Genomic DNA, 18,762 nt, shown 5'->3' with positions numbered 1-18,762 from the left:
TTGAGACACAAGAAAAACTAAAAATAAAAAAACCCACCACCAAAGAAATTTTGAAAAGCATTTTAAAAACAACTGTTCTTTATAGTAGGCAGTTGAAAGTGAAAGCTGTTCTGCATTTCCTAACTTTTCCCCATAACTGAAACATTCTTTTGGGTCAAGGGTCTTCTGTATCTGAGGTGGGATCACTTAAGTTTTTCAAAATGGTCTGCAAATGTGGCTAGCAATTAAAAGATAGCGAGATGCTCCTACAGCAATGTAAATGCTTAAAATAATAGTCACATCTTACACTTAAACCTTCCAGATTATGACGTGCTGCCACCATTTAGTAAGCTCTTTTTTTTAATTATATATTCTTCTGTAAGCTTGCAACTCTACTTAACACTTCATGACCGTTTGAGAACCCACTGGGGGCCGTGATCCATAGCAAGGAAACACTGTTCAACAGCAACTGCTGACAGACCGCTCTTTTACAACCTCAAATCCTCTTTGTCAAGTAACTCCCAACAAGTCTTATCAGGCAATCAAAGTCTCTCACTAGCGACTTGTTTAATTACCATCCCTGGAGAGGAGACTTGAAAAACTGATTTATGTGTCACGGTAGCCAATTTGTTATCCAAGAGAGCTCCCATATCAGTGGAGGATCATCATAGTTTAATAACCATCCATTATCAACACAACGTGATTGAAAACTGGAATTTCAATTAGAAAAAGAAATAAAAAACAAATAAAATTAAAGAGATAAGCAAGTAGGCAGATCAACACTGATATAAGAACATTGGATATAAAAAGATTCTTTGTCAGCATCAATTGGAACAATTTGTAAAATGGCCATGAGCAAGTTTCCCCCTTAAGCTTTAAGAGCACAAAGTATTAAAATTATCTGCACTTATAATCCAGGTATTTATGCAGCTCAAACATATAGAAACTGCAAGTGACTGCTTGCACATTGTCTGAAAGACACCTGCACAGTGCTTTTGCAAATTGGAGTTGACTGCTATCAAAAAGCTTTCTGAAGATCCAGTCTCCCCACCTTACAAAACTGCAGTTCCTAAAAACACACATTTGTTTAACTCTGGAAGCGCTAGAAGTGGTTCCTGTATTACCCTGTAAAAGACACGGAGTTCCAAAGAGCAATACCATGCACCCAGACCAGCATTTTCACTAAACTCCACCTTCAATTTGCAGAAAGCAGTCAGGCAGCTCCTGGATTGTCTCAAGGTCAAGACTTCCTTCTCTCTCAGAAGCAAAGCAAGCAAGCAATTTGCATTTAGAATGCAAAGAGGCACCAAAATGGCACGAGAAACACCAAGGACACAAAACAGTTAACATTTATGTTTTTACTGAAGAGAAGGTAGCCATCAATGCAAAACATTGGGTGTAATAGGCAAGATTTTCAAATGCTGTCATATCCCTCTGGGCTGAAATAGTGTAGAAAGAATGAAGATTATTTGGTAACTGATTAAAATGACAACATGAAAATACATGACTGTTTAAAAAAACAAAGCTGAAGCATTTCATTAGAAACAAGCACTCATCCCTCCTAACTTCAGCTGCCCTCTCTCCCAAACACAACTGAGTGAGCTTTCAACCTGTGAGAGTAAGCAGAAAATGAGAAAGAAAAGAAAGAACAATCTTTATTAAAATAAGTGATCTTCATAAAATTAAGTTGTTAAGAGGATAATAATCCTAATCAAACAGGTTAAAGATTTGGTGGTACAAGCAAAAGGGTTAAAAAAAAGACAAAACATCATGACAGAAAAAATACAGCAGAATACAGCTACAGAGAGATGGAACTTCACTATGACCTTAATATTGTTGTGGACCAATACCACAGAAAATACAACCAAGGGGATAGTAGACTTAAAATAAAATTTTAAGTCATCTAATATGTCTAGGTCCAAAATATTTAGCTGTTCAGAAACACCACACAGATAAAGCCCCGTGTATTAAATTTGTACAGACAAACATCAAAGAAAATTAACACAGGTTTGCATCAATCATAGCTAGCAATTTCTTCATGTCTCCTTTAAAAATATATTTACTGCCTCATTGTATTTACCTCTTGAGTTTCACCAGCCCAAAAATATAGAGGATGTGTTCAAATCCCAAGAAAAGATGAAAGCTTTAGAATAGATTTGATTTTACAGCAGTGTTTTACAAAAGTGGTTTAGAGCCTAAAAAACTTTTTTAATACAGATTAAATTCCTCCGAGATATAAACGTGGAAAGCTTTGGGAAGGTATCTTCTAAGTTTTTGCTGAGATCCAATAAACACTAGTTCTGAAGCTGTTGAGATGTCCAAGAAAGAACTCCTCCTTATCCTATCCACAGCAGATTCTCTTTCAGATACTTTAGTTTTGATGTATCAAAGTCAGGAAAAAATCTCAGCATTGTAGCAAAAGTACCATATTCACAAAAAAATTCTGAAGTCAAGGCCAAACAAGAACATGGGCCAAAGTGCTGCAGAAGCTTCCACAAAAGTAGATTCTTTCCTCAGCAAAACATTTGCAAAGACATGTTATTCTTTCCATGAGAAAAAGCCACAAAGCTGGTCTAAAGATTCTAATTATTAAAAGGAAAGGGGTGAACACACTGAAAGACTTCTTGAACAATTCCAAATGGAGCCAAACTCTGACAAAAAGACCTGTTAAGTTGTATTAATAGCTTGCAAATTATGTATTCCTTAAAAAAAAAATAAAATACAGAAAGGCAAGCTTTTCTTTCACTTATACAAGCATAAATATAAAATTATGTTGTTGAGTTACCACGAAACAGTCTGAATTTCTACCAGAGTAAGACACTTGGTTTTGACCAGCAGGTATTGTTATTTTGCTTGATCTATCAGTAGCTATATTGAATACAATAGGATTATTATTGTTTACAAATGAGGCATTTTTAACATTTTCTTCTCAAAATGTCATGCATTCATCATTAATTTTTCCAAGCTTTACCAATTCCTTTCTAGAAGATGGATTCCTACATAAAGTTTTGTTGACTAAATTCAGATGCAGGCTACATTATTAAGGAGTTGTCATTTCAGGTCAATAAATAAGTACTCTGTTTATTTTACCCCAAGATTCCAACTATTGAGACGTGCTTCAAGGTCACTGTCATCCAAAGAAATGGTTTTTTTATGACGATGGTCCTGGAACATAAAAAAGTCAAACAAAATATTAGAAGAGTTGGCAGATATATAGTCTAAAAAAAAAAGCTTCTCATTGACTTGGCCATGCCTATGCTGCACTTCTTAGTAGTGTCACGATACCTCTGAGAGCTTTAATCTAAATGGCTCAGTTACCAGTAGGATACTGTGCTAAGAAAGGAATTCAGATGATAAATTAGCCTGCCTCCTCACTTTAATTTTGTTCTTTATTTTATTTATTTCCAAAGCAACAGCCTCCTTTACAAAGAGTGAGTTTACTAAACAAAAATCAAAATACTTTGTTCTTCAGGCAACATACTTTTTCTAGAAATGATCCATCTCAACAGTGCCTTTGTGGGGCTAATCCAGAATTCAGAGATCAGCCTTCAAATAAATTTCAAAAAAAAAAAAACCCACAAAACAAAAAAACACAGCAAGGCAGCGATAGTTATAGTGGGTAGTACTGCCAAGGCAGAGGACTGCGTATCTCCTGCCCAGCTCAAGCCTGGGGTCCTCTTTGCAGAAAGAATTTCCAACATTCAGTAACGACTGTCGTTACTGTTGCGCCAGGCTATGTCTTTCAGAAGAAAGTTTTCCCTCTACGATAACAGTAACTACTGGTTGTATTTAATGTATTAAGTAGGGGAGCTGGTATAGAAAGTTTTCCTTAACTGAGATATAAGGCTATTTAAGAAAACAGAACAATGAAGCATGAATTACTTTGTCTCACCAAGAGGTTTGTGTATTGCCATGCAAGCACCTCTTTTTTAAATCTGCTCATTCGTTATGAACGTATAGTGAATGGAGCTTTGACTTCAGTTAATCAACACTTGGTTGAAGCAGTTCTTAATGTTTCTTAAAAGACTCCCTGTTCCTTTACCTGGGCCTGAATTATGCCAGAACATCTGTGCGTCACTGACAACAGAACAAGATATTATTTGTTCCAGCCAGCCAAACTTCCATCAAACTGTTTGGCAAAGCTAGAGAGGATTATTTCACTTAAAGGCCCTTTTAAAGCTGTAATCCCAGCAGAATCCAGTATATGGAGCTGAAGAACAATGAAGTGCAGTGATTTGTCTAATACTGCCCTGGAAGCCTGTGGCAGAGCCAGGAACAAAAACGAAGCAAAACAACAACAACAAAAAAAAAGCCACTAACAACAAACCACGCCAACAAAAAAAACCAAAAAAACTTTAAAGCCCCAAATCCAGGTTTCAGATGAAGGAAATCCTTTTCTTTACAATAACCATTCCGTAAAAAATATTTCTTTAAGTAAAACAAACAGGAAACCAATAAGGAGAAATTTAGTAAATCCAGCATCTGTTTTATTTTTTATTTTTAATTATGGCATTTCTTTTTAAAATTACATTTGTATATATACAACCAAGACACACAAGTACATTCATACCAACCAGAGCCTAGAGCAGAGACATTCGATTTTTGCCCACAGACCATTTGCAGCCTGCCACAACAAAGGATCCCCTTGCTAGTTCTCTATTCCAAATGCATAGCAGAACACAAATTTCCTCTGAAAGACAGACCTCACAACCAAGCTTCCAGTTTAACCCACTTGCACTTCATGTCCTCATAAATTCTTGATTGTGCTCAGTAAAGAAGGGTAAGAATAATCTATGTGAATTGCTCAGGTGTCAACAGCCCACTTCCAGCTGCAATATTTCTAAACTTCCTCTGATACAATCAAAAAATAAGTGTGGGCAGACCTACAACAGACATACAGCAAATTCAGTGTTTCAGGGAGGAATGAGAGCTGTTACAGATGCACTGGTTGTGATAAAAGAATCGTACGAGACAGACCTCTCCAATAATAAAGACTAGACACTACAAGGCTACAGTACACATTTGTGAAGGAAAACAGCATACTTGTTGATAACACATATTTGTCAGGAGTAAATTTCAGTTTAAATGCCTGCAATTACACATACAATATTATTAAATATTTTGGACTAAAAGGGTTTTACATAAAGTCTGTTTAGTGTCCTTCCATCAGCCATAATGCTAGTTGTGGAAAGTTTGATAAAACGAACTGTCCAAAATTCACACTTTCAGAGGTCAACCATCACTAAACAGAGCCAAAGACATCTATGCAGCTTTCTTTAATCTACTATTGCAAAATACAAGATGATGTCAATACAGTCAGTTTTGCCAAGCCTAAGGGAAAACAATGCAGCAGACATTAAACACACTACACTAAACAGAGGTCAACCATTAGGATGAATTGAGAGCATCCTACAAGAAATTCTTTTCCCCTGCACTGGCAGAGGGCAGATTTTGATGAGCTTTAGTCCTTCCTAAATCTCCTTCCCAAATGTCTGCACTTGTACACAGGGATCATGACTCATGCAATTAGATGTAACAGCTTTACAGGGATATACACAAACAATTAATTGAAACTAGAGCAAGTTTTATGGCAAAAAGGAGAAGCATCTTACAGACAGTGGTGTGGCTAGGTTATCTCTATCTGTCTGGCGAGGAGGACTCATAGAATGTGATCTTAATGCTGACTTCCCATCGTACTTGAATCTTTCCCTGTTATAAAAAAAAAAAGCAAGCAGAAAGAGAAATCATTTTCAACAACTTGTGCCACACAAAGGATGTTATTCTTAAAATAAAATCTTTGAAAATATACAAGAGAATAACTGTCAAGATGTAAAGAACAAAAACAGTAGAAGAAAAAATTATTGTTAAAGGCAAACAAAAGCGTTAAGCATCCCATTAAAAAAACCAATACCCAAAAAAACCCACACCAACAAAACCACCAGCAATATTGTGTGTATCACAGTATATTAAAAGGCATTTTCTGCATTTCTATTACTACATGATCCAACATCTCCCAACAGATTTTAGAATACATCTAAGCTGGCCAACAAGGCTGATTAGGAGAATATTTTTGAAACAAAATTGCTAAGGATATGAGACAGCATAGGATAAAATCCAGCAAGTCAGAGAACAAAAAAGAATTCAGGTGATGCTTGGCCACATCATAGAGGAGAAGACTCTGAAGACCAAAAAAATAGGTTAGATCAAGGTATATCATATAACATACAAACCCAAAGATAAGGACAAGAACTACACATACAGCTCAATAGAAAAGTGATGACTTGAAAGGCCAGAGTAAAATGTCAAAGGTACAAGTCATAAAGATTGCATTAGTTGCATTTTATTTCAGCTCTATTTTACGGACTACAGTGGTATGTACGGGGGGATGGTAAAGAAAGGCCCACAAGTCAGGATACAAGTACAGCATGAACAAGTACTCTGTCCAATAGAGAAAAATAGAGAACAGGGATTTTCTGGAAAAGCTTTTGTCATAAATAAAACACTTGAACAAAAGGAAATTAAGAATAGCAGACAGGTGAAGATAACCTTCACTGATGCACCTGGTCAACAGACATTTCTCAACTACAGAACAGTGAAAGGAAAGAACAGCCTGGAACAAAATAAAATAAAAATAAGGTTATTAAATAGGTGGTTGATATAGCAAAAGATCCAAAGCAGTAGCAAAACACCCTTCGGCATACACTCCGCTGTCAAATCCACACAAAGTAATTAAAAAAATCCTCTTAATCTATTCACCTTCCTATGACTAGCTATATTGTATTAAAATCGAATCAGACCATTAAAATACCTTTCTTTCCTTCCATCTGGCTGCAAATTAGTAAATTATGCCAAAAAGACACAGAGACGGATTAAGTGTTTATGAACAGAAAGACAACTGTTGGATGTACAATACAAACTAGTCACTTCTAGGAAGACAAACACAAACTGTTCATGAAGCACGCTGCCGCAGCTTTCATCAAAACAGCAGGGAACAGTGAAATATAACAACTGGGAGCATACCTTCCCTTCCAGCACCAGCAAATACCAACAACGTACCTGGACGCAAAATAACAGTTACAGAGCAGTAAATAGTTCAGATAAGCAAAGTCTCAGAGGTAAAAAAGATCAAAAGAAATCTAATGCAATGACTATCTCCAGCATTCCAAATAATGCATTTCTTACCAAGTTTTCATTTGACACAAAATTATCTTTCATTAAAAGGAGACAAATGCCTGTCAGTAAATCTGCACTTTCATCAGCCAACTCTCCTGAACAATACTCAGATGACCTAAAAATTCAATAAAGTTTCAATTGTTTAAAATAAAAGAAAACAGAATCCACGCCCCTATCATTAAGAGATTAAGGAATATCAATAAATATTCAAACCAACCCAAGTTACTTGCAGTATTTCTAAATTAACAAAATGAGGGGAAAGTCTAGATACATTCTTAGTTCTGTATTTGCTGTTTTGAAGAGGAACTGAAAAGGAAGTTGCTTTGCTTTATTCTATAAACAGAATTTGAAAAACCATTAAGGATGGACCACAATTTTGCTCATATCAAGAATATACTACCCACTCACTCCTTTTCCCAGCCTTCTGCTGATACAAAGCCAGGCTCCAGAAATTACAAAGTTTTTTTCTTTCCTCCCACAACAGGTGAGTGGGGAACCACCAGAGTCTTGACAACAGCCCTGCTTCAGCCAAAACAGTGAGCTAGCCTGGAAGAAGGAAGCAATTTGCTGCTAATAAAAATCAGTAAATAATTTCCTACTAGGAACAAAGTAAGGGAAACTCACTGGTTCCTCCTGGTACAAAACAGCTACCCACTGACCTTCAACAATATTCTTCAGGCATTATCTATAAACATACAGTAGAATTTTCCTATGGGGTCAGAAAGACCAGGTTTCTGTTCAAACCAAACTACACATTCCTAAAACAAATTCTCTCATGTTTCAAAATAAAGATGCACCTTTCTGGCACCAGCTGGCTTGGTCTTACTCACTTACGTCCTAGTTTTTGTAAGTAAGGTTTGTCTATCTACTTCTTATTTAGCCAGATATACTTCTCTGTATGAGTATTTTGGCTTTTCTATGTAAAGTTGTTTGTGTACTGAAAGATAAAAATAACTTCTAAAAGAACTTCTCAATTTGTTTGCTTTTTTTAAAAGGAGGGAATCTTGAGATAAACATCAAAAAAATTACTCAAACATTTCTCACTGACATTATCTATTTTACCCTGAGAAAATGTTGTAGTCTATCTGTAAGAACTGAGTCATGGTTGGAAGGCAAAATTTTCACCCAACCACATATATTACATGCCTGTTGATACAGTTTTCCTGATGCACATTCTGAGTAAAGAGACAAGTCTAATGTAACAAGATCACCATCTGCTGACTCTCTCTACAAACTGCAGATTCCTGAAATTAATATTTTACATCTTACACTGACAGCTCATTCAAAACTGTAAATACAAAGACAGACAGGATCTATATGTTGAGTATAGCAACATCTTAATATAGACACTTGTAAATAAGTATTTAAAAAGCTATTTCTACAAAATGTAACAGCTGAAACATTTACCTTCACTATTTCTTCCTGCATAACTCATACATGTAACAAGTTTTTCATTTCTATGAAGATTAATGTATGTAATCTACAGAGCTATCAAAATTTCCAATTTCCAACAAAATTCAGATTTCCTTAGACACAGCTCCATTCTCAGTATGAGTACCCACTAGCACAGCCATACCTATACAGCTAAATTTCACTTTCAGATTTCTTTAAACCAGCAATTTATGCCATGCCATTTACGTGCTTCTGCTGGTATGAAATGCATATGCAGTAAGGGTCTCCAGAAAACTCAGAGTGTTGGGAACCATCTGTTGATCACCAATGTCAGGTATTGCTACAGTCCCACAGGACAAAGTAAATGAAATAAAGCCTCTATAGCCCACCTATGACTTTGAGAACTTTGCCAGACCAAGCTGAATCTTAGGTTCAAAGGGGTCAGATCTCCAATATTCTACTATAAACCAAGTACCGAAGAGAGGAAAAACATCACAGAGAATACAAGAGACTGAGTAGATGGAACTGTACTCAGCCTTCCTCATATGGTGACAAGCCCCAGTTGGATCCAAAGTATGCTGCCTCATCCCACTCAAATAACACTGCAGCTGACAGCACAGGTAAGGAACTTGAAGAAATTAGGTGCATTTTTATGCTGCAGATGTGGCCTTGTAGAAATACCAACATGCTAGATTAGGCCTAATAGGGCCCAGTTGTGTTGGTATTGCTTAATTGCTTTGAACACCCAGAGTGATCCTTTCTCATGATGGCACCACTCCCAGCAACCAAGACAATCTGATCAGATATATGCCAGGTATCTTGACACGGCACAACAGCATTTCTAAAGCATAATACATTCCTTAATTTCATAAGATCAAACTTCATTCTTTTTATTGATGGCATCTGAACAGCTCTTCCCAACAGTTCTTTGTATCAGCAAGACTAAAGCACTAATGGTAACAAAGCTGGCAATTTCTCCCTTCTCCACTTTTGTTTCTTAAACCACAAGTCTGTTATCAAAACCACAGAGCATCTGAGTTCAAGCAACCAGAAGACCCCTTAGCATTAACACTGCAGTACTCAGAAAGAGGAAATGCAAGAGTCCTAAGAGCAACTTTTCAAATGACTGTTAGAATTACACCGAGGAAAAGTTTCATGATACTCGATATCAATGTGATGTAACTTGCAAGAGTGCCTATCTGTCATCTATTCAAATCACTGAGAAGTTAAACAATGCAAGACTCTGCACTGTGATATATAGCATAAACATCAGTGTACCTAAAAATGAAATATAAAAGAACAGCTAATGATAACCATTTATGAAAAATATAAGCAAACACATAAGAAGAGCATTAGACTTCTGAAACAAAACCTGTGAGCATATTTATAATGGAATGAAACTAAACCAGAAGTTTCATATAGAAGTAGAGCAAACACACACTTCCTCTTGTACAGCACCTACTGAATTCTGAATAATATTCACACTCTACCTCTAAGACTGCTTTTTTCACCAAAGATTTCAGAGAGTTTAAACATTAACTAAACCTCAAAACAAGCAAACGAGGTAATTCCATCCATGAATTCTTTAATGCAGCCACATTAAAAAAATAAGAACACAGATATTGATAATCAGCACAAAATTGCACTGTATAAGAAAAACAAGAAAGAAAATACTTCAGAATGTAAATTGAACTGAAATTTACCTAAGATTCCCACAAAACAGGACAGGAAAAAAAGCTTGTGATTTCCAACAGTGTCCAACCAACCAGCTTGGCACACTATCAATAATGCAGCAACATTTTTCTAAGCCAAGAGGAAAACAAGCCTTAATCTGATACATTTCATCCCCCTACCTGCTCTGTAAACAGCTCTATATACCCAATGGATTGGAACCAACGATGCAGCTTAGGTTTACTGGCTCCTGCAAACCTACCGAAAGAGACTGTCTGATGGATTGCCTTAACAAGGTGCAGCTGCAGATATTCAGGATTCTGCTGTACAGCTGCAAATGAGAAATACTGAAAATTTTGCGTTGCCCAAATGACAAACACCCGATCTAGGCATAGGGGGTGCTAGTCACCAACAAAGCATGTCTGCCGTGGACAGCATGATATAAATCAAAAGATTTTAAATCAAACTCAGAGATTGTTCAAACAAGGATGGAGTCATTGCAAACAATCTTCCCCACACAAGAGAACAAAACAAAACAGCAGAGTAACCCACAGGCAGCAGCTCTCACAAGTATATCTGGTCCAGTCTGACCTTCTGTAATCCAAGATTCAAAGGAAAAACAAAGAAATCTTGCTATTTCATAAAGCCGTAAGACAAACAGGTAAGTGTTTAATAAGTAGTAACATGCTCACAAAAAGATGGATCAAATTCCTCTTTCTTTGTATGCATCTAATTTTTCTCCCTTTGTCACAGAACAGCAAAACTTACCTATCTGCAGGGAGCCACTATTCTGTTTCCTCTAAAAGAGCTGTGAGCAACAATGATAGAACATCCTTTAAGCCTACCATCTGTATGCCTGCTCAAATTTCTATCCTCCACAGAAAAAATAATCTAAAACTATTTTATATAAAAGCTCCTTTTACCATTAGGACCTTATAACTTTTAAATTTAATATTATTAATCTATGCTCCCCACATTTTTTGTCACTTGCTTACTGTACATTCCTTATATTTTGAACTGTACAGAAATAGTGAAGATTAATCTACCTCAGCTTCATTAGTTAATACCACTTTACAGTTTTCATACATCAACATGCAGAAAACAGGACTGTACAAGAACTCCAAGGGGACAGCAACTATTTTTATCTAATTTAAGAAAAATCTGGCCTGAGAGTCTCCTGCATCTCTGCAGTCTTTTACCACATCATTTCTTCCTTACTGCCTGTCCACATTTGTCTGGGCTTCCCACTCCCAGTTAGATAATTCTGTATGAATTCTGTCTCTTGCCTTGAGACCACTGTGCTTTTCCACCATAGTATCTGAGGTCTCAAAAACATAACCAGAGTACCAGCTTATTTGATAGATATTTAGAATGTTAGAACGATAGCGATTATCTACATTTGAAGTCTACACAGAGTATTAAGACAACTAGTGGTGCAAAAAAAAGTGGACTTTGACTATTCCTACATCTGTAGAAGGGCTGTTTGTGCAAGTCACATGTACCCCATGGTAACCATCAGCCCAAATCACTGTAAAGCCCTCTCTTCAGCAGCTGCTAAATTTCTCAAACTATTAGGCCTTTTTGATCCTCCATGCTAAGTGTCAGTAACTGAAAGGGGAAGAACAAGATGAAGGGAAAGAGCATAGAGCTATGGGACACAGAAGAAGACTTACAGAAGCCAGAGAAGAAGACATAACAGAGGAACGTAATAACAGAAAAGCATAAAAGTTATCATAAATTAGAAGCTATTATCAGAGTCTCTGTGTATAAAGTACAAACACCATATTTAAGCTGAGTCCCAGAGGCAGCATGACAAATTCATACATACAAATTGAAACAGACAGAGCTTATCATATCAAACATCTATTAAATATGAATCAAATATTGATTAAAGCAAATGCAGGAATCTTACCCATATGTAAGTGGTGTTGCTAAAGGTAATTCCTCTTTAGATGATACCTTCCACGATTCTTCCTGCTTAGATTCACTGTTTCTTAGTTCTCCCACTACCCAGTCAGGTAAGCAGTCTGGGCTACTACTCCGAACTCTTGTATTTGCTTCATCACAATAAATTGACTATAATTTAAAAAATGTAAAATCAACACTATAGTTACACAAACATATTCTTTACACTGTTACATAATTTCTTGCAGGAATATTTGCAGTATAAAAATTCCTTTTCCAATTAAGTCAGTGAGATATGCAAACATTACCTTCCCAACCCATGGAAACTACTACAACAGGCAATGGTCTAAGTGTTTTCCAGTACTCTACTTGTTTGAGTATGGGTAATGTTAGCATAAATTAGGACTGTTACCTCACTAAAGCTGATGCCAATGACTGCCACAGTATAATCACATCTTCAGAAAACAAACTACAAGCTTAACAATATCTGTGTGAAATATCAATATCTTTTCTTTCATAGAAAGGTAGACTGCAATAGTCACCTCAGGCTACAAAACCACCTCATTTAAGTGGGTTTTTTCTTTCACAAGAACTATCTGCTGATTAAGACAAAGTACATCCTCTAGAGTCTTTTACTGCAAGTCTGTCTTACAAAGAAGTTACACCCACCATGTATGAAGGTAAAGTCTTCAGTATCCCTGGTTCTGGTTTATGTGTAAAAGGACCTTCCAGCACACCTCGCTTTAGCATGTGGAGCAAAAGTTTTGCATATAGGTTTCGATTCTTCCTTCCCGCTACTCCTGTGCCTGCTCCTGAGGGTTCGCATAGCTTTTTAATCCACAGTGCACACCTTTGTCGTTCTAAAAATATAGATATATATAATCACTATACATTTTCAGAGCAAATCAACACACAGATAACAGAAGCCATTACTGGTCACTGATCTTGTAGATGTTTCCCTTCCATCCAGCAAAAGTTTAAAGCAAAACAAAAAACCCAAATGTATGAACCAAAGGGCAAAAATGGTTGAACACCTAGATCAAAAATAAGTCTTTAATAATAGTTCATATTTACATCATCCAGAAGTATTTTCCATAAATTCCTGTTTTCCAGAAGTTTACATGTCTTCTAGGAACAGCATGTTTTGGAATCAATCTCTACTAAGTACAGAACTCATACAACACCAGGAATTCTAAACTCACTGCAAGAGCTGCCACTGACTATAACATAAAGCTTGCATGAGCATTAATGTTTTAAACACACAATAAATCTTCATTCATTTAAAAAAACACTATTTACACAAGCTTTTCTACATGATAAAATTACTCATTTGATTGAACATTTCTAAAACAAGGTCTTAATTTGCAGAGTTCATGTCCTTAATAATAACCAGTTTGTTCTAATCATTAGATTTACAAAACATCATCAATTGATGTTTCTATTATTATGCATTCCTAAGCCAAACTTTAAAAACTTTATCTCTGAAAAAATTTGCAATTTCGTAAACGCAGTCTCAAAAACAATGTCTTTTAAAAGCTTTTAGCTTCTACTGGATTTGTTTTTTTAAAAAAAGACATTAATGTATTTATGCAAAAGTACATTTACATCACGAAGGTAAGACAGATAAGCTCAAACAATAGCAGTAGCTACATAAAGAAAATCCACCTTCAGATGTTGTACAAACTCCCCATCAAAACAGTGCCTTGTAAAATTAAGTGTATGGTTAAACAAAGTGATATAAATACACATGATAATTATCAGTAGAGTTTTGTTATTAGTGTTTCTTTACATGCACGTTAACATATTTACCTGACCTACACTGTAGTTTTAGAACATGAGGCTTTATATCCACAACACAGTGATCAAATTCTGCATCTAGTTTTTCCCAGACTTCCTCTTCACCATTCATTTTGAAAGAACACAAGGTAACCTGCAAAATTATTCACATTTAAGTACAAAAGCTCAAACACCACTATACTACTGCCAAAGCCAGTTGTATGAGATTGAACAAGGCTCAGTGCTAGGTCCTGCCCTTGGGTCCCAGCAACCCCACAGGCTCGGGGAACAACAGCTAGAAAGCTGGCCGGCCAAAAAGGACCTGGGGGTGCTGGATGTCACCCAGCTGAACACGGGTCAGCAGCTTGCCCAGGTAGCCAAGAAGGCCAGCAGCATCCTGGCTTCTGTCCAAAACAGTGTTGTCAGCAGGACCAGGGCAGTGATCATCCCCTGGTACTCAGCACCGGTGAGGCTGCACCTCAAACACTACGGTCAGTTTCAGGCCCTTCACTTCAAGGACATTGAGGTGCTGGAGCATGTCCAGAGAAGGGAAACACAGCTGCTGAAGGGGCTGGAGCACAAGTCTGGTGAGGAGCAGCTGAGGGAACTGGGGGGGGGGGGGGGGGGGGGGGGGCCGCGGGTTTAGTCTGGAGAGGAGGCGGCTCAGGGGGGAAACCTTATCTCTCCACAACTACCTGAAAAGAGGTTGCAGCAAGGTGAGGAGCAATCTCTTCTCCCAAGTAAGAAGTGACAGGACAAGAGCAAACAGCGCCAAGTTGCACCAGGGGAGGTTTAGATTGGATATGAGGAAAAATTTCTTCACAAAAAGGGTGGTGAGGCATTGGAACATCTGCCCAGGGAGGTGGTGGAATCACCATCCCTGGCGGTATTTAAAAAAACACATGGATGTGGTGCTTGAGGACATGGGTCAGCGGTGGGCTTGGCAGTGCTGGGTTAATGGTTGGACTGGATGGTCTTAAAGGTCTTTTCCAACCTAAATGATTCTATACATTAGTCTCTGTTCATCTTATGCCATGCAAAGACATACTTTGGAACTACATGGAAAATAAAACTAAGTACTTTGTTTAAATAAACACCGTAAGATGATTCTTCACAAACAACAGGTGTTCAGTGTATTTCAAAAATGGGTTTGCTGAGATTTGAAAATGAAAAGTCAACCACACAAGTGTTCAATTACACACAATTTGTATAAAACACCTAAAGGCATTTGCGTCATAGCTGCATTCCTAAGTTTTTCTTCCTTAGACTTAGTATCTTATCTTTTAGGAGTGGAAAAAAGGATGGAGAAGAGCAAATAAAGCTGTTAACATAAATACACATAAGTATAAGCAAATAAGTAAGTTAAAAGTAATAGAGCAAGCAAACATTGTCAGAATTGGGTTTTAACGAAGGAGTATTACAAAGACAGGCCAGCAAGAGCCCCTTACCCGAGGTCACCTGTCAGTAGGTTCCCAGCTGGGCCCCGCACCTTCCCTGTACCCCCGCGCTCCCACCAGCGTCTCTCGGCCACCTGCAGCCGCACACGGCGCGGGGGCTGCCGCAGCCCGGGCCTGGCCCCGCAACACCTCCAGCCCCCCCGCCGGGCCGGAACAAGCGTTTTCCTGCTTCCCTTCCCTCAGCTGCCCGACCAGACCGCTTGCTGGGGCCGCGCTCAGCGAAACACCCGGCCCCCGCCATGCCATAAGCCGCCCCCAAGCCCCCGACGGGCACCCCTGGGCGAGACTCCCCCGGCCCCGCTCCGCCGGGACACGCCGCCGCCGTTACCTCGCTCTCCGCAGCGCCCAGGCCTGGCTCCGCGTGGTAAAGACGGCCGGGCCGGCCTATTCCCCGCTGAGGGGGGCTCCAACCCGCCGGCCCGGCCGAGCGGCCAAACCGTTTAAACCGACCCCACCCCCGCTCCCGGCGGCCCCCGCCGGCGGCCGGCCCCGCGCGTTTCCGTTTCCGCGGGCCGCGCGCCGGTTGCCAGGCGACGCGGCCGGCCACAGCCCGGCGGCGGGAGGCCTGAGGCGGCCGGAGGCCTGGCTGAGGCGGCCGCCCACCCTGAGGCGGCGGGAGGCCTGAGGCGGCCGGAGGCCTGGCTGAGGCGGCCGCCCACCCTGAGGCGGCGGGAGGCTTGACGTGGCCGCCCACCCTGGCGCTGCCGCTGAGGAGAGCCCTGAGGCAGGGCCGGCAGAGTTGAGCGGTGTGCCCGTCAGCCAGTACTGAAAAAACTCGTGGGCTTGAGAGTAAAACGGTGCATAGGGGATGGTTCTGTGACACCGCAGAGACGCGGTCGCCGCCTGCTGTTATTAATTACCAAAGTGATTAATGTCACCTGGTGCACGGTCAGCAGCAGCTGTCCCAGCTGGGCCCACCACACCAAACAGCACAATCATCGCTACACCCAATGCTCTTCCCTTCCAAAATACATACACGCACATAGATAAATACTTATTTATACACTCAGTCACACATAGACATTACAAACCTCGGGAGGGCCCAGCAGAGCCTGAGGGGGCACCAAGGGAGAAATGGGGGATGCCAGAAATACAGTAAGATTGGTTCTGGTCGGCGTTACGTGGGGCTGGGGCCTGGGCTGGAAGCATGAGGGCGCAGCAGCAGTGGGAGACGACTCCGGGTTGTTTGGGATGTGTTTCTTTGGTTTACTTGCTGCTAGTTGGAGATCAGCTGTATCTGTTGTTATATCTCCAATATGATCAATATCTGGGGATAAAAGTGCTTCCACTCAAAGCTTGGTGAAAAATATTTGCTAGTCCAAAATTAAAGGTTAGTAAATCAGAAGCAGCTTTTGAGTCTGAGCAATGTTTTTGTAGCTCCAGAGTGGATGCCAGAAACATGAGCGGATAAAATGAAATTTTATCTACTGAAATTGTGGGTACAGGCTGAATAATCACAGCAAATGTTATCCACAGTTTCCGGTTATTTCTAGGTAAAACTTATTCTAGTATATCCTTGTAGATAAAACAGTGATTTTGAGTTCACATTAAAACATTTTATATGCTCAATATTGCCCATGTTTCATTGACGGTTTGTCTCCTATCCCAAGGACGGAGCATATGAGAGGGTGTTGGGGAATAGAAAAATTTGAAAGTCCATGCCTGACGTTTCTACACAAAAGACATAGGTTACACTTGTTTTGTGGCCATGTCAGGAAAACCATCAATTAATCTAAAATAATTGGAGAAATCTCCTAGTCCTTTCAGCTCTTCAGTCTCTTCCTCACTCTGAAATGTTTGTGTGTATGTGTGATCCCAAATAAAACATCTGACCTCTGATTCATTTATTTCCCGAAAATCTGTCGTCAGCCTGTGTATATAGCATCTAAAATGCTTTTATCTCAAAGGATTAAACTCTTCAGCTCTTCTAAGCTTGATTCACATGCACATATACATCAAACAATTTCTTAAATTTATGGTAGAAAATTGGCTGTTTTCTTTGATTTCTTTGATTTCTTAGCTCATCTTCAGCAGGAATGATTCTGCGTTAGGGCTCATTCAGTGATGGCTATGACAGCTACACTGGTTGCTTAGAAGCAGAGCAGAAATCAGTGGTGGAGTATTTAATCCATGGTAGAACCTCATGAGTAGATTACAAAGTTTACTTATTATCTTTAAATTTCAAATTTAAAACAACTGTCATTTCATTATTTATTTTTTTTAAGAGATGCCTACTTTTAATCTGTTTTAAAAGAGTGGTACATTCTTGCAGCACAGCAAGACTACTGGGTGGCTGACTTGATCAAATAACTGAATGTGCTGAACTTTTCACCTCTGAATCACCACTTCAGTTACGCAGATGTGTCATGGGAATTTTGTAATCATTATGAAATCAATGTGTCCAAGATTGTCCAAATCACAGGAGACAGACAAGAGTTTTGTTAGTAGAATATCGAAGGCTGAACAGGTTTAACAACGTGACTCCTTCCAGGCAGGTTTTTCAAGAGGAACACATCAGCCTGTTGGACCGGTGATGCAATGGGAGGTTTGCATTTCTGTCCAGCTTTGCAAATCTCCTTTTTGACATCTGAAAAGAGTTGCAATTTCTAAGCCAACTTTTTTGTATGTTGTTGTTCATTGATTCGTATCTGCACATTGCCTTCAGTTTTGAATGTATCTCTGCAATGCTCATCACAAAGTACTTCAAAAAAAACGGATTTTCTGGTATATGGTGAAAAAGAACATGAATCAGAGCGGAACCAGTGAAACTGGAACCAGTACTCCGGGAGAAATTCCCTGAGGGAATAGATCCAGTTTCTGGGTCTGCTTACCAATGCAGAGCAGGCTGGCCAGAGGGGTTGAGGCCTACCTGCATTGATTTGGCAGTTGCACAACTTCTATCCAAAAAAGGAAGAGAAACTAAAGATTCAAGAAATGACTGAGGTCTTGTCTCCAGCCAAAGCTGCAGCCTGGACATGATGAGTACTGATGTGCACTGGCCCTCCTGAGGAAATCACTACAGATACGCCATTAGAGAGCACATAGATATCCCAACCAGAATACAGAAGAAATTCACAGTTTGAATTGTAAAAATATGTTCATTTAAGTAAAACACATTCAGTACTTTTTTTCTTCATCTCGTTTTACCATGTTCTCTTATCTCTGCAACTGTCTCAGCAGTTTGTCACAAGTAAAATGAGCACAGCTTAAGGCATTATTTCAAACATCTTAAAAAAATGTAAAAAAAAAGCAGGTTTCACTCCCTCACAGCAGCCTTTGGAATACCTCTAGCTGCAATACATTTTTCAGACCTTCTAAGCAAACCTTTCATGTCTGAAAAGTTGTGATTCACAAACACCTCACTACTTCAAAGACTCATCAGGTCACAGATTTTTTTCTTTCTCTTACT

The 18,762-nt window shown here is 39.1% G+C and overlaps 1 protein-coding gene across 4 annotated transcripts in view; it reads right to left on the bottom strand.

Annotated features, from left to right (window-relative positions):
- CEP112 (centrosomal protein 112) overlaps window positions 1–15,839 on the bottom strand; it is a 171,775-nt gene extending 155,936 nt beyond the window's left edge. The window contains exons 1-6 of one of the 4 annotated variants that reach the window (XM_040582024.1): window positions 15,682–15,837; window positions 13,930–14,050; window positions 12,790–12,980; window positions 12,128–12,291; window positions 5,592–5,688; window positions 3,070–3,144 (exon numbers count right to left, since the gene is read on the bottom strand). In XM_040582024.1, coding sequence (XP_040437958.1) covers window positions 3,070–3,144; window positions 5,592–5,688; window positions 12,128–12,291; window positions 12,790–12,980; window positions 13,930–14,029 — 627 coding nt within the window. In that variant the 5' untranslated portion in view covers window positions 14,030–14,050; window positions 15,682–15,837. Of the gene's footprint in view, window positions 1–3,069; window positions 3,145–5,591; window positions 5,689–12,127; window positions 12,292–12,789; window positions 12,981–13,929; window positions 14,052–15,681 lie in introns of those variants that run through there. The other 3 variants (XM_040582028.1, XM_040582027.1, XM_040582026.1) reach the window with 3 other exon arrangements.
- Window positions 15,840–18,762: the final 2,923 nt, after the last annotated feature.

The sequence above is a fragment of the Falco naumanni genome, chromosome 1 (assembly GCF_017639655.2).
Source record: "Falco naumanni isolate bFalNau1 chromosome 1, bFalNau1.pat, whole genome shotgun sequence".
Lineage (NCBI taxonomy): Eukaryota > Metazoa > Chordata > Aves > Falconiformes > Falconidae > Falco > Falco naumanni.
This window is presented reverse-complemented; position numbering and strand designations above follow the sequence as displayed.